Raw genomic sequence first — 17,041 nt, forward strand, 5'->3', positions numbered from 1 at the left:
TTATAGGTTTTACTGTTTTGAGTTCAGTGGGACATTCCCTGTTCTGTGACATCAGTCAATGCCACTTTAGGCAAAGTGGGTAAAAACATTCAACATCCACAGCCCGTGTCGTCACCTGAATGTAATGAATGATTATTGAGAGATCCCCTTCTTGTGTTTATGTCAACAAAAATTATTCGCTTTTTGTTTTTTAACAAATACTACAGTAATATTCCAGCTTTACCAGCAGTCTATAAATAATGGAGGAGAGGCTCGTGACGACTCAAACTTTTTTTTAGTCCCTATCCTATTTCTATTTGGTAATTTAAATATGCCGTCTGACTAGATCGATAACTGATGTTTAAAGTTTATGTTGACCCTGGTTTAGTGACAAACATACCTAAATCCCTCTTTGCAATACAACGTAAACTATATCTGGTACAAAATATATACATCCGTGTTTATTAGCGGCACAAAATGAAGCCAACAAGATTTTATCTTATTCGATTCTGGTGTATGTGATGCGAGTATGATAGTCGTGGTCAGTGATACACATACTAGTTCTCCTAATGGACATTTTTGTAGCACGAAATTTAAATGTGTGAACGACCGAGGTGCCCTTCTATCTTACACAGCGGATTTCGTCAAAAGGTAGTGTTTATGTGGCATGTAGATTTCCACACCATATACTGAATACACTCTTGCCGTGTCGGTGTCAACGTCCTTCTTCAAAGGATATTTCAACTGGCAATATACGATTGATTGCCCATAAATATTGGCTAAATTCATCAAACAATTGTTTCTTTTAAATGAAAGCGCGGACATTATGCCTTTTCTTCGCCAGGATGTCTCTCTCAGAGAAGTAATTTTGAGATGAATCTTCATACAACTACTAATAGGTCGAAAGATTATGGAAATCTCAGTGAAGTAAACCAGGTTAAAAACAAATATTTAAAATTATTATCATTGATATTAAGATAGGATACGCATTCCTCAAAACGCTGCAATGGCCTGATATTGTTCCCTATATAACTTAATCTGTTTTAATTTTAATATTTGCATTCTTTGTTTTTTATCATTTGTCGTGTTATCCAACAGAATCAGCTTCGGTAAATTCACTATAAGTATCAGCAGATCGTCTGCTTTTATTTAGTTTCGCATGTATGACAAGCATGACAATAAACTACAATTAGGATTATAAGACCAAATATAAACATGCACGATTGACTAGGTATCCATTACATACTGGGTGATGGACATTAAACCATGGAATGTAGCAAGAAATTTATCGCGCAGTATTGTGACTTCGCCCCCCAATTCCCTTTTCCGGGAAGAAATCGCTATGTTATAAGTTGTGCATGCAAAACTGTTTGGCTATGATTCCAATACATATTTAACTACGAGTAGAAAGTAGTCTTGATTTTCTTCTAACTTGATGAAAACAAACTATATAATCTCATTAATTCTAACAGATTTTTTTGTTTTAAAATACGCGGTGATTCTATTGCCTGGGAAACATCCGCCAGTCTGAGGATAAATGGTGATTTAGGTTTGTTTCACCGAGTTATAAATCAAAACCGCTTTTCTACTGGTAGTAAGCTAAATATTTTATTGATGGCCAATAGGATTTTGCATGACAAAGGTATAACATAACAATTTCTCGTGGCAGCCAGGTGGGCGCCAACATAATGCTACTTACATTATTGTTACTTTCGACCACAACCTCACTCCTTCCGAGGAAGAAATCGTTATGTTACAAGTTGTGTCATGAAAATCTTTATGGTCATCAATCATATGCATATTTTTACTGGCAACTGGTAAGTAGTTTTGATTCTTTAACTTCCGTGAAGCGATCTGGAACACAAGTAAGATATCGTTTCAGGCTTCCACAACGCTCGCTTCTGCACTTCTCACAAACATAACCCATTTAGTACGAACCGTGGGTCCTGTGGAAATCTGTGCATGGGGACACCCATCGCCTCCGACTTCCAGGAGAGCAATTGACGACAAAGCAACGATTCGGCATGTCGTCGCTTGATGTCGAGAAATCATCAAAATGATGAGCGTGCCATACATTTTCTATACAACCAACTGAAAATCGTTCCTCATATGACGTCACTGCAGTGCTCTTGGCGACAGAGTTACGTAACCTGTCTGTGGCTCTTGCTTGGAAGGGGCGAGAGGGAAGCAGCAGCGACTTTTTGGCCACTTTTAATCGCTCGGTATTAATTAACCACCAAGTTTTTAAAGAATAAATTTGGTGTTCCGCATAAGACTAACCACAAATCTTCTCATATGTAATGGTTAAAAGAGTAACAAAACAAAGTTTAGTGGTTCTTAAACAAAACCTAACATACGAGGTAGTGGTATGCCGTTAACTAATACTAAATATTGATTCATACCGACATTTACATATATCGTATACATACGTATGTGTGTGAGAGAGAGAGAGAGAGAGAGAGAGAGAGAGAGTTTTATTTAGTTTCAAAATGCATACAAGTGTGATAATTAACTAATTAGGATTATAAGACCAAATATAAAGACGCACATTGACTAGTATCTACATACTGGTGAGTGGACATTAACCATGGGAATGTAGCAAGAAATTTATCGCGCAGTATTGTGACTCCTGACCCCACCTCGCTTCCGTGGAAGAAATCGTTATGTTATAAGTTGTGTCATGCAAAATCCGTTTGGTTATGATTCCAATACATATTTAACAACGAGTAGAAAGTAGTCTTGATTTTCTAACTTGTGAAAACAAACTATAATCTCATTAATTCTAACAGATTTTTTATTTTTAAAAATGGCGGCGCCCTGTCGGGAACATCCACCAGATCTGAGGGATAAATGGTATTTAGGTTTGTTTTCACCGAGGTTACAAAATCAAAACTACTTTCTACTGGTAGTAAAATATGTATTTTATTGATGTAATAATAGGAGTTTTTGCATGACAGCGTATATCATAACAATTTCTCTCGTGGCAGCGAGGTGGGTGTCAATATAATACTACTTACAATATTATTGTTACTTCGACCACAACCTCACTTCCGAGGAAGAAATCGTTATGTTACAAGTTGTGTCATAGAAAATCTTTATGGTCATCAATCATATGCATATTTTACTACAACTAGTAAGTAGTTTTGATTCTTTAACTTCCGTGAAGCGATCTGAACACAAATGTAAGATATCGTTTCAGGCTTCCACAACGCTCGCTTCGCACTCACAAACATAACCCATTTAGCACGAACTGCGGGGTCCTGTGGAAATCTGTGCATGGGGACACCATCGCCCGACCCCTAGGAGCAATTGACGACAAAGCAACGATTCGGCATGTCGTCGTTGATGTCGAGAAATCCTCAAAATGATGAGCGTGCTACACATTTTCTATACAACTAACTGAAAATCGTTCCTCATATGACGTCACTGCAGTGCTCTGGCGACAGAGTTACGTAACCTGTCTGTGGTTTCGTTGGCGGGCGAGAGGGAAGCAGGCGACTTTTTGGCCACTTTTAATCGCTCGGTATTAATTAACCACAAGTTTTTAAAGAATAAATTTGGTGTTCCGCATAAGACTAACCACAAATCTTTCATATGTAATGGTTAAAAGAGTAACAAAAAACAAAGTTTAGTGGTTCTTTAAACATTACCAACATCCTACGAGCAGCCTCAAACGATATGTCGATATATATAGGAAAAGATTACATTCTATCATATATCGCAAACCTGAACGTTTTTCACCGATTTAATCACGGGAACTTTTCTTGCACTTATATCCAGCAAACACATGTTTGTTGTAAGAGGCGGATAACGGCCAGGAGGTGGATCGATTATAGAGATGTCAATCACTGGATTGTCTTATCCAGATTGGATTATTTACAGACCGGGTCTATACAGATATCATTGGTTTACTTTACCACTTTTGTTAAACCCACAATTACGGCGGGGACGGTGCAGACAAACCTTGAACATTATCGGAGTGAACTGGATTCGAACCTACAATGAAAGGTTTCCTGAAAAGACATGCCTTTGCCTGGGATTACTGTTCTCGCTGTTTATAAAAAGCTGCTACCAATCGGTGAGAGAGTGAGTTTAGTTTTACGCTGCACTCAGCAATATTCCAGCTATATGGCGGCGGTCTGTATATAATCGGATCTGGACCAGGCAATCCAATGATCAACAGCATGAACATCGAACTACGCACATGGGATACCACGACATGTCAACCCAGTCAGCGAGCCTGACCACCAGATCCCGTTAGTCGCCTCTAACGACAAGCATGGGTTACTGAAGATCAATTCTAACCCAGATCTTCACGGGTATGCTACCAATCGGATTAATACTTTGTACTTGATGTGACCTCAAACAGGACACATATATAAATGAAAATTCAAATGGTCCAGGATTTATAGTAATTTTATTAACATCTATGAAGCAACCGAAACTTATATGCTCTGCATAATACCTTCATACTGTCACCAACAGCTGACAAAACTGTAAATGTCTTAAAAGCTTCATCACAAACTTGGGTAGACATAGAGAATATACTTTAGGGTGGTATCAGTGACCATAGATCACCCTCCAGGACATCGCCATGCTCTGTGACATGATGCCGATAGATAAATTTAAACAACTGAAATATATTCAATTATGTCTTCCATATAAGATATAGAGTAGCGGATTAACACCTGCATTCTATCGTGTGTAGGTTGTAGTATGGGTGTAACACAGCTCCTATACATGAGGTAATTGTCAGTCTTTCATGTATTTCAACATATGGATGTTCTTGTATAAATGCATTAATGACAGTGTTTTCTTTGGATGTTCCAGCACATCAAAGGCATCCATAGTTCCATGTTACGATATGTGATACGTGTCTAGGAAAACTGGTTCTCTAGATGGCATTCTGGTCCTGCATGTGACAGCTACAGGAACAGCATGGGTAGGTCATCCCAGACGTGGGTTTGGACATGATAGCACCTGACCCTGATCCATAGCTAGCATTATCAGTTATTGTGTGTGTCTGGGTGGCTTGGCACTGGTCGAGAGTTTGTAGTGGTACCATTTCGTGTAGACCATTACCCGTCCCTCCTTCACATATAATGTCACAACTCAAACTGTCCCCGCTATATGTCACACCTTGATATGTCCACGCTCCAGGCTCACTATCGTCTACATCCCAGAACATGTACATCCACTCACATCCCCATCCCGGGCACATCGGCTGATCGGGGCGCTCAAGTCGACCAAGAATAGTATCACGGCGCTTCAAAAGCTGGAGTATTTCGTCTTCTGTCAGTTCATTTCGTGCATACACGTCCAAAACGGCTGGATCAAGCTTTGGTCTTTCTCGGTACTCCGAGGTCCTAGTCGGAATGCCGCCCGTACCTGATGCGAGGAATGATGGTGCATGTGGTTCGTGAAGCTCATCCTCTGTCGATCTCAGAGAGATGTCACTTTCTTCAGGATACCGATAGATATTCCTAGCCTTTGCTTCAAGAGTAGATCTTCTCAGGGATGTTTTTCGTTTATTCAATGGGGTAGATGTCAGTTGTAGTCTTGAGGTTTTTGGACGTTCGGTTTGTGGGTCATACAATCGATGGGAGAAAGATTTACGTCTCGTCACAATCTCCTCCAAAAGCTGTGGGTGACTACGCACAAAGAAGTCGTGAGAAAACTCAAACGTTTCATCGTCGTTAATCTTCCAATCGAAAGCATATTGTCTGAAAAGTCTTCTTAGATTAGCAAATGATGGAATTTGCACAAATCCAGGGTAGCACCTCAGCACATTAGCTTCGAATTCCTCGGGATCCACAACAACAGATTCGCCGCTGAATCCCCACTTGATCAGGAAGTTGTCGTTTGCCACGTCAAAAAGTTTCTCTGGAAATCGTTCTTTTGGCTCCAAACTCAAGCGCAGTCTTACCTTTCTATCTTTATCGTAGAAAGACATTGTTGATAATAGAACTTCATGTGTAGCTTATGGATGATATCGAAAGAATTACTGATTAAAATGCAATCAACGATTCTAGTTTACACCATCACTGAACATCATGTTTACCTTCTACGTCACCGATACACAAAATGTGATGACGTCATGTAAATAACGTCACTGAACACGTCAGAACGAGGGAGACAGAGCTGTCAACCCCTAAAGATGGTTTGGAGTGAGACTGAAAAAAATAAGCCGGGGTCATGTCGAGGGCGACGCCCTGGTGGGGGGTCTCTGGGGGCGAAGCCCCCGCCCCGAAAATGAAGTTTAGTGATTTTCAGGAGCATTTGGAGCCTTCTGGTGGCATTATTTTGACACTAAAAGATGCATGCTAATAAATAATAATAAGCCGAATCATTCGCATAAACATCGTTTTAGTACTTCGTTCATTCAGGCGTTCTTTCAATGTTCAACTTTACGCAAAAACGAACGAAAATGCGTATTAATTTTGAAATTATTTTTGGCTACCAGATATGCGTGAGATTATTATTTGGAGGCGTGAGAGCGTGACATTTGTCAATAAAGCGTGAGACTCACGCCAAATGCGTGAGAGTTGACAGGTATGTAGTCTATCCAGGCATAGAGTGAATATAATAAATGACAAGTCAAACGTTTCCAGTGTCGGAGACAACTTTCTAAGTAACACAACTACAAACACTCAAATTCGTAAATAGGATTTATTTGTGTTTTCAGAAAAGGACTGAGCCACATATAAACATGTTGGTAAAGACAAGGTTGAAGCATTCACATCAGAAGGCACATGGAATCACTATCACAGTTAACACAAGTCTATATTTATTACATAATAATATTAATAACAAGTAATAAATAGTGTATATGATAATCTCTAGACAGAAGTCACTAATACTGGGCTAACTTGTCAGTCGCTGTACTCAGGATTTTGCTTCTGAATTGTAGGCATTGCAAAACGTAGCGTCGGCAGGTAAATATATAAAAGTGATCTATATGTCAGCGAGCCATTGTTTTGTAAATGAAAATAACATTTAAACCAAAGTATGTTAATAAACAATACTTCAATGATACATCAACAAAAATTTGCAAGCACAAACGGTTAAACACAGCATTAAGATGATGGAAGAGGTTGGTTCCCAGCAGTGAGGCATCTCATGAAAGACTGTGTGAACATCATTAATGTAAGGGAACTATTTGGTTTGCTTCGTGTCACAGGTGATGGGCCATGGTACTTTAATCATCGATCATGGTTACAGCAGAAACATCAATAGGTATATACAATGATAATAATACTGTACTTGCTGCCTGTGCCAAAAGCTTGGTTAGTTCACTATCCTGAGCTTTGCTCTCGGCATCCCTTTCAGTAGATTTTACTGTTATAGATGGCACATAATAGCTGTTCTCACTGGACTAAAGAAGAATACACGATTCTGACTTCTGTAGGAGATGCAGAATATCCTTATTACAAGGTACATCGATTATATCTCAAATAAGGAGATAAATACTCCATATACATAATGACTGAAATTCCATATACAGAGAAACAGGACAGTGACTCGAGGAGACATTCCAGAAAAGTCTTCTTTTTCATGGAAAATCATGTTTAAATTTATTCATTATTGACATAAAGTAATGGTTTTCATACATTACTAACTTAATCCAGTTATCAATTACAAAGCATGGGATATGTTTATGTGACACATCTTGAACTAACAAGATAAAGGCAGCGATATAAAAGGTAGATCAAGGGGAGACAACTCAGATAATATCACAGCTGACAGCATGATGGTGTTGAAGTGAAGCAGGCCTATATGACACCGTGTTGTGTCACGTTCTGGAGTCGAGCACATATATCAGGGTCAAACTGGTACGACTGAAATACAGAAAGCATACAGAATTAAATTCAGTTCTTTGTGACCCGGTTCTGATAACCTCTATTTCCAGAGCTCATCTTTACGTAAACCCAATCCCATGGTTCTTACAATCTCAAATTACCCACCCTTGATTTTTAACAGCCAATTTAATCAAATTAAGCTGACAGACCAACCAGAATGCAAGTTACAAAGTTATGTTGACCTCATGAACACCATGGCATCCAGTCCTATGGAGTATGGTACGTCAACGTGAAAAATTCAACATTGAAAAACTGACTGACACACAAAAGAAATCACTAAGAAATGGCAAGGATGTGTTCATGGTTGTTAGACCTGGCGGTGGCATGTCACCCCATATTTCCCTTTCCATATTTCAACGTTTCAATTACATTAATGGCCATAGTTACTTGTCTTAGAAAAAGGAAAGCTCCCATCACCAGATTTGGAATTAACGAAATTATCGATTATTGAATCAAAATATGTGTATAGTAAATTTTATGAAAAAATAAATATCCACATTTTAGTACACCATATTCCACAGCATGAAGCCTGTTGAATGGAGTCGAGCACATATATCAGGGTCAAACTGAAGTGCGACTGAAATACAGCAAGCATACAGAATTATATTCAGTTCATTGTGACCCGGTTCAGATAACCTCTATTTCCAGAGCTCATCTTTACCCAATCCCATGGTTCTTACAATCTCAAATTACCCACCCTTGATTTTCAAAACAGCCAATTTAATTTACTAAGCTGCTAAGTCTAATAGACCAACCAGAATGCAGGTTACAAAGTTATGTTGGCCTCATGAACACCATGGCATCCAGTCCTATAGAGTATGATACCTCAACGTGAAAAATTCAACATTGAAAAATTGACTGACACACAAAAGAAATCGCTAAGAATGGTTGTTAGACCTGGCGGTGTCATGTCCCCCCATATTTCCCTTTCCATATTTCTAAGTGTCAATTATTTTTTTCACAAAATTTACTATACACATATTTGGATTCAATCATCGATACTTTCGTTAATTCCAAATCTGGTGATGGGGGCTTTCCATTTTCTAAGACAAGTAACTAAGGCCATTAATGAAAATATCCACATTTTACTGCACCATATTCCACAGCATGAAACCTGTTGAAAGCGCAACATTATTACTCCAGTAAATGGATCTGTATACGTCACCATCTCATGCTACCAAGTACCCATTCACTGTTGGGTGTAAACAGACACTTTTTGAACAAAGTCATTTGTCTTATGTCTTCCATGTGGTACTGACTTGAACCACCCAACAGTGCATAAGTTCACCACAGCATTACACATAAGGCCATATGCAATCACATTCAACACAGCAACAGTAGCACTGTGACATCCATCATACAGAGGCCAGTAAGGAGGTATATTGGTGTAGCACTACAATGTTTAAACCCATGCTGTCTTACCCTGGAGTAGTATTGCTGAGCTAGTTGTTTGTTCTGTTTGACACCGAGCCCCTCATGGAGACAACGACCATGGTAGAAACTGGCCAAGGCAATGCCCTTAGCAATGAAAGCTGGGAGACATTCCGTCTCTTGTGCGATAAGTTGTATATCTTCCAACATGGCGACTCTGAAAATTGGGCATTAATATTTGGTCAATGTAACTTCAGCAATAATAAGGTAAAACTATTGCATGAGAAATTAACTCTGATTACATAGAAACAATGCAACAGCACTATATATATAAAAGTATACATCATGCAGAATTGTTTCACATATTTATGTGAATTACCAGACAAGCATAGAGGAGTACTGAAACATACCAGTTGTTTTCAGACAGTGAAATGTTACTTTTCCCATATTTAAAACACAAGATCGGAATTAAAGACCTATTTCCATGGTCTAACAGTTGTGTTTATAGTTTAGTAGATCTTGTATGTCATACTTGGATGAGAGGTCAGCTGCTTTAGTGTAGAGTTTACGGCGGTAGTAGTGGGAGATGAGGTTGCCCATTGCGTAGACGTTGCCTCGGTCAGACGCCTCCTTTAAGCAGATGTAGGCGGAATCCTGATGGTACTTGACACCAACGCCATGTTCATACATCACACCTAGTGCACCTGTAGGAGCCGCAGCAGATGAATTGATCAGACAAGATTAAACATAGAACATTTATAATGTTGTTATCAAGCCATCAATAAATACCATTTCCTTTTTTCCGAGCTACAAAAGTGAAACAAGGGGTGTATCTACATCCCATATTCATATTTCACTGACACTGCAGAAGAAACAATTGATGTGTATTTTAAACTCTATATTTATCAAAATGTTTCAATTTCACAACTGCAAACAATTTTCAGTTTCAAAAATATCATCTCCATATACCAGTCATAACAACCTGGGTGTCTCTATAACTCATATGGGAATCAATATATTTACAACTGCACCACCTTGAGATTCCAGACTGCCATTCCCACAAGCCTCAGAGTGCCAGAAGAAGGCCTTCTTGAGGTCTACGGTGTCCTCCCGGGAGTAGAACATGCCCAGGACAGACTGTGCCTTGACACTGGCGGCAGGGTTGCCATCATCAGCAGCCAGCAGCCACCACCTGTCAGGATGATAACAGTGCTATCTCACATCGTAATATTTGTTCCTAAAGATGTTTAAAATCTTTCATCTAAATACCAGTACAATCTAAGTAACACATAATAAAATAAAATGTTCATTAGTATTCCAAGTTCAGCCTCATGTAGGAGGGCTGTCTGAAGTGATGCGGATCTGATATTGTTTACCACTTCAGAGAAACTCATGAGTATGTTGCTAACAAACCTCACAACATAATGAGGGCGAACCAGGATTAAAACCCAGTCATAGGTTCTGGGACAAAGGGCCTCAACTCTTCACATAATGTATTCCAGACAACAGGTTGACCTGTGAGGCTTATAGACAAACCAAAAAAAAAGGAAAAAACCCACAAACATTTGCTTGCATCTTTCATATTTGATGGTGAAGTCCCTACCTCTCTGCTTCCTCATCAGACTGTCGCCGGACTCCGTACCCCTGGAAGTAGGCACGGCCGATGTTGTACTCTGCAGCGTGCTTCAGATGCTTGGCTTGCCGCACTGTGGATGTCGCTATGTGCATCAGGTACTCAACACCTAGAGTCTATCAGACACATGACAATGATGGCAGTCAGAGACACACACTAACAATACATGCACGTGCAAAGAAGGATATTCAACTGTTCAAGACTATACAGTAAAATAGATGATAATGATTTGTTTTTTCAGATGTGCAGATGACAGACAGCAAATCAACACATATCACCTTCCACTACATCATTGCTGTAATGTCTTAAGAACTCTGTGAGTCTGCATGGCTTAGAATAGACACCAGTTGGAAGCAACCATGATGTTTGTTTGTTTGTTTGTTTGATTGCTGTTTAACGCCACACTCAGCAATATTCCAGCAAAATTGCAGTGGTCTGTAAGTAATCAAGTCTAGACAAGACAATCCAGTGATCAACAGCATGAGCATCGATCTACAAAATTGGATGGATGTACTAGGACACTAATCTACTGGCTTGTCAGACTCAGTGGACCAGACAATCCAGTGATCAACAGCATGAGCAGACATACACAATTGGATGGTTGTACTCAAGGACACTAATCGACTGGCTTGTCAGACTCAGTGGACCAGAAAATCCAGTGATTAACAGCATGAGCATCGACATATGCAATTGGATGGTTGTACTAGGACACTAATCTACTGGCTTGTCGGACTCAGTGGACCAGACAATCCAGTGATCAACAGCATGAGCATGGATATATGCGATTGGATGGTTGTACTAGGACACTAATCGACTGGCTTGTCAGACTCAGTGGACCAGACAATCCAGTGATCAACAGCATGCAATTGGATGGTTGTACTAGGACACTAATCGACTGGTTTGTCAGACTCAGTATATGACAATTGGATATATGCAATGGTTGTACTAGGACACTAATCAACTGGTTTGTCAGACTCAGTGGACCAGACAATCCAGTGATTAACAGCATGAGCATCGATATATGCAATTTCGATGGTTGTACTAGGACACTAATCGACTGGCTTGTCAAACTCAGTGGGCCAGACAATCCAGTGATTAACAGCATGAGCATCGATTTACACAATTGGATGGTTGTACTAGGAAACTAATCGACTGGCTTGTCAGACTCAGTGGACCAGACAATCCAGTGATCAACAGCATGAGCATCGATATACGCAATTGGTTGGGTGGACCGGCTGGTCAGACTCAGTGGCTTGGTCAGACACACTGACAGACTGTCAATCAAAATGTCCTACACATTAATTTTTGCAGATCTGATGATGTCCACTCGCCACTTGTTACCAGAAAAATCATTGCTAATCTGATAATGTGTCATAGTGTCCTGACTGCATGGGTCCATGTTCATACTGTCAGATAGTGAATCATCTGATCCAAACTCAATTATTAATATACAGCTGGAATATTTCAGCGTGCAGCGTTAAACATTCAACAAATAAAACATTTATGAACCAATGTGAAAAGGGAAGACTTACTGTGTCCTGTTCACAGCCGATTCCATCATACAGCATGACACCCAGCTGATACAGGGACTGGTAGTTGAAGTCTTTTGATCTCTCAAAATACACTCTTGCTTTGTCATACATATCCTGAAAGTAGTTTTCTCTTGTTATTGTGAAGTCTGGAAGTTGATGCCATACCATTGCAAGACAATTCAATCGGTCTGGTAGAAAAATTAAAAGGACTATATTCAAGTATTTACATTTTCTGAACTGATATATTGTTTGCTTTTAGATCTTAAGCAGAATCACATAATCTTCAGTTGAAAGGAAGAAAGGTCATCTTGAAAGGAAACAAAACTCCAAATTTGAAAGCATCAAAATATGCATTGTTTCTTCATGGAATACAAATTTGCTTATTAGGGACTATAAGTTTGACAAGTTTTACTTGTGTTAACCACAAGCACATGGCCATGCCAAACTGTGTGAAGCAACACCTATCTGAGGATAGAGTGAGTGAGTGAGTATGGTTTTATGCCATTTCTAGCAAAATTCCTGCAATATCACGGTGGGGGACACCAGAAAATGGGCTTCACATATTGAACCCATGTGGGGAATCGAGCCCGGGCCTTCGGTGTGACGAGCCAACGCTTTAACCACTAGGCTACCCCACTGCCCCTCTGAGGATAGAACAATGAGAAGCAAAAGATATATGATAATGATATATGGCCAAATTGACATATGTTTTTGTTGCTGATATAAGTATACAAGACTTGAAATGTAAATTTGTTGATGAACATCATTATCATGCACATTAAGAACGGTAGAGTATCCCGTCAGAGGTATAATAATAAAAGCCAGTTTGTAGCGAAGTTGATGGCAACAGGCATTTGGTTATTACATTGGATGATTAAAATGGTACTGGCTGGATTACTAAAAGTTTGAGTTTTGTTTCCCTTCGATAGTGATTTGTTTTTTATTACAACATCAAAAGCTAAAACATATCACTCAGTGATTCTCAAATACACAGCAACACCAAGGGGCATTGTGGTATGTCCAGTATCTTGAACAAGGTATCACATTACAGATGATCTCACCTGTTCAAAATAGAAGAGTGCGAGTTGAAAGTAAGCAGATTTATCTCCCTTCTTTATCCTCTCCAGGAGGAGGGTTTCCAACTTCTCCACCAGCTCCTCATCTGTCAGCTTCCCCATCCCAGCATCCTGTGTCTGCTGTGCGATGTCGCTCAGGATGTGACTGTCCTGCGTGAACTTCGCATGCTCTGCAGTCACATCTGATCTTGAAATCTTCATCGCCATTGTAGCACTGCCAGATACACTTGTTATGATCTCTAAAAGAAAGTAACACAATCTCCTTAGTGAATTGGCTATACTGAATTCAGTTAATCCTTCAACTTCAGCCAAACAAGAAACACTCCTTAAGATCAAAATGCAGGAGCCACTGCAAAGTTTTAAGCACAAAAGTCAAAGGCAAGATTCAGATGAAATATTAAGGAGTCAGACCCTGGCTCTGCGTAAAGTGAATAGAATGCACGCTCCCTCAAAGAACTCAGGGAGTGCTAGGAAGTGTCGGTCGTTTTACAGAATAAAAATAAGATGTGATTTTTTTTCCAAGACACAATTAAAGTCACAAAGAATAATTTATTGATAGACACTGCAAGATTTGTACTCTCCTGGTCTCTTCTTGATAGATACCTTTCATTTGGAGCAAAAACATACAAAACTTTGACCCTCCTGTCAGGCTGTCTGTATTATATTATAGTTTCCCATCTCCCACCAGATCTTGACATTTATTTATAAAAGAAATAATAATAACTTTTCATATTTCAATTTTCCCAGAGCTGTTGAAAATTATGCCCATATCAGATAAAAAAACAAATACTTCTATGGCATACTTATAATACTAGTATAACCCAGGTCATCTTGACCTTTTTTCAATATATTTCCAAAGTAAAGTGGCTCGCTAAACATGATAAATATCATATGCTTGAAGAATGATACCAAGTGTTTTTAACTTTAAAAAGTACTGAAATATGTTACACATTGTGAGATCATTTTACGGGTTTTTTTCTTCATTTTTCTATTTATTTCGCCTGTCCCCTCTTCTGCTGGTTGGACTAGCGATTAGAAACTATGAAGAAATATGAATGTTCTGTCAGAACACCATTACTTGATCAATGTCAAAGATACATCATTCTCTACAATATATAAAGATAACAACTCACAGTGATGTAGAATCTGAGTTATTTAAGTTGATAGATAAAATTTAGATATTTGTTTCACCAAGAATGTGCATCATTTTGTTTTTATCAAAACATTACTGGGATCAGTGGAGAAAACCAAAACCACAAGGCTAAATCATACATACAGTACTATAAGATGGGAATATAGAAACAATATTACCTATATATAAGTTTATCTTGAAGTCTTTTTTCTCACGTAGACAGATGACTTGACGGATAAATTACAATGAATAATTTACGTTTATGAAAACGTCTTTCTTGTAAATTATACACATTAAAAGGGATAATGCCTGGCAACAGTTTATTAAAAACCAATGTAAACCTAATCTGTATCAAATTATTTACTGAGCTAATACTAAATAGATCCAGAGCGTTAAAAGTGCCTTCTGAAATTCTTAAATTCTTATGCACGCAGCTGAGTTGGGGAATCGTTAATTATCAAAGACCGATCACACACGCGAGCTTCCTATTATCCGGTGATTTACCACCATTATGTGAGTAGCGTGGAACTATTAGCAGTGTCTCATCGATCTCACATCCCTATTTCCAGTAATTATTTATGAATCTCTTGACAGTTTGCTATCTCGGTCACGCAACCACAAATACAGTACATACTTATACATTATGCATTATGTAAACAAAAGCAAAAATATACATACATACTGATGAGATGTCACGTCATGTTCTGTTAATTACTGGACTAGCTAAAAAAGGGTATAAACATCATTAATAAGGCCCAGTTCATGTTTAGTAGTTTCATGAGTTACCTCCCCTTTTAATTGTAATCGTCATAGCAACGAGAAATTCAGCACCAAAATATTTGTAAAACGAATTGGATCAGAATAATATTCAGCAGTAAATTGTTTTTACATTTAATGACACCGACTGTTTAGTTCTTATTCGATTTATTAATAATTTAAAATATGTATGTTTACTGCTCAACTACCGGAAGTATTCGTCTACTAGGAAGGACCATGGTGGGTATTAATGTTACGTGTAAGGCATTGATAAACAGTGTTTTTTATGTTTCGTTCATTAATGCCGTTGTTTATTTTCAATTGCATTTATGGAAAAGATGAACGGTGTCTATATTTAACACCACTGTCTTCCTCTAGAGTGATACTAAATACTTTGATCGGTTCATGCGTAATTTAGTTTGGCACATGTACACACCCTTGGTGTCAGTCGACTATGTACTAATTTAGTCAGTTATGCATTGAAACAACGTTTTAGGGAGCATGGAACGAAATTCACATGAATTTGACCATGTTGAGTGTAACTGCGAAAAGAAAGGAAGTCAGTACTTTAAAGGAAATTTAGGATACTGTCTTCTGCAATATTTCCGAAACTGACAATGTTATTTTCATCCTATCAAGTAAGATTCACCGAATAATCAAAAGTTTCTCAAAGTAATTCATGAATGTATACATTAAAGTGATGCGTTATTTCTTAAAACTGCCTTGTAACAATATTCTTCAGTGAAGATGAGTAATGTGAACAGATTTGACTGTAATATCAGATACAGACAGTTATGACAGCAGCATGAGTCAAGACACAACCCCTAGCAAAGAAAAGGGACACGCCCTCCTGCTCCGAAAAGGATCTCACTCCAAGATGGCGCTAAAGGAAAAGATTGTTCAGATATATGAAGCTTTCTTCCAGGTACATATTGTTTTATTTTAGTATCTGTGGCATCATAGTCAACCAATTTTGTGGTTATTATCAACACACAAACAGAGTTAAACACAGGCCATAGTTAATGTGTTGACCAGTGTAAATCAAAACAGACTCAGTGTTTTCTCCTGTATTTTTAACCAAACTTATGTTTCAAATAAGCTGTTGACTGGCTGAATTTGATAAATGGTGTCTACCACCAGCCATTGCTGACAAGTACAACAACAGGCAACTCCTATTATTTCTGAAAAACTGCAAGTATTTTTTCTCAATAACTGCATGAAAATTTTAATTGAATTGTGAAAGACTACAGCTAATGTCTTTCAGAATGGTCATTTCTATTAGCATGTCTGGATAGTCAAAAGATACGGCAACTTAATGCACCTATAACATGTAAAACCAGCTGATAATCCTGGTGATGGTGGAGCAAAACTAATTGAAAAATATCACAGAGTATACCTGGTTAGAGTCTGTTACCTAGGTTTTATTATTACTAGGTGTGTACTGATATGCTGTAATATGCTTTCTTATGTTTTGGGAATATTATGAAAACGGTAAAGGAGTTTGCATCAACGTTATCAGTGAGAAGTTATATGCGTTATCACAATGTTTATGATCATGCAGGGTTTTGTACAACTCACAAGTGTGCGTTAAGTGTGCACAATTGTGGAGAATGTACTCAGAAAACTCAAAATGCCGCATCCGTAAAGATACACCATATACCAAGAGCGTACCTACAGTGCATCAAGAGAAGTTATCTGTGTCT

At 38.5% G+C, this 17,041-nt stretch overlaps 2 protein-coding genes across 3 annotated transcripts in view; one reads left to right on the forward strand and one right to left on the reverse strand.

Moving 5' to 3' along the window:
• Positions 1-6,634: 6,634 nt before the first annotated feature.
• On the reverse strand, positions 6,635-15,364 carry LOC124274355 (LRP2-binding protein-like). 2 transcript variants are annotated; one of them, XM_046709719.1, is made up of 8 exons: positions 15,265-15,364; positions 13,436-13,689; positions 12,375-12,488; positions 10,813-10,958; positions 10,244-10,401; positions 9,742-9,913; positions 9,261-9,426; positions 6,635-7,817 (listed from the first exon to the last, which is right to left on the reverse strand). In XM_046709719.1, the coding sequence occupies exons 2-8, from the start codon at positions 13,655-13,657 to the stop codon at positions 7,752-7,754; spliced, it is 1,044 nt and encodes a 347-aa protein (XP_046565675.1). In that variant the 5' UTR covers positions 13,658-13,689; positions 15,265-15,364; the 3' UTR covers positions 6,635-7,751. The 2 variants fall into 2 exon arrangements, with proteins under 2 accessions (XP_046565675.1, XP_046565674.1); XM_046709718.1 differs by having other exon boundaries at positions 15,261-15,364.
• Positions 15,365-15,563: 199 nt separating this feature from the next.
• The window catches only part of LOC124274356 (armadillo-like helical domain-containing protein 3), a 49,942-nt gene continuing 48,464 nt past the window's right edge, over positions 15,564-17,041 (forward strand). The window contains exons 1-2 of the mRNA XM_046709720.1: positions 15,564-15,578; positions 16,121-16,263. Coding sequence (XP_046565676.1) covers positions 16,144-16,263 — 120 coding nt within the window. The 5' untranslated portion in view covers positions 15,564-15,578; positions 16,121-16,143. The remainder of the gene's footprint in view (positions 15,579-16,120; positions 16,264-17,041) is intronic.

The sequence above is a fragment of the Haliotis rubra genome, unplaced genomic scaffold, assembly GCF_003918875.1.
Source record: "Haliotis rubra isolate DU_JTF1 unplaced genomic scaffold, ASM391887v1 Scf19, whole genome shotgun sequence".
Taxonomy (NCBI): domain Eukaryota; kingdom Metazoa; phylum Mollusca; class Gastropoda; order Lepetellida; family Haliotidae; genus Haliotis; species Haliotis rubra.

Coding starts and splice junctions, on each gene's coding strand:
- LOC124274355 (XM_046709719.1), bottom strand. CDS start 13,657: ATGGCGATGAAGATTTCAAGATCAGATGTGACTGCAGAGCATGCGAAG. Junction 10,402..10,812: donor TCTGATGAGGAAGCAGAGAG/GTAGGGACTTCA, acceptor TCATCCTGACAG/GTGGTGGCTGCTGGCTGCTG. Junction 9,914..10,243: donor TGGCAGTCTGGAATCTCAAG/GTGGTGCAGTTG, acceptor CGGCTCCTACAG/GTGCACTAGGTGTGATGTAT.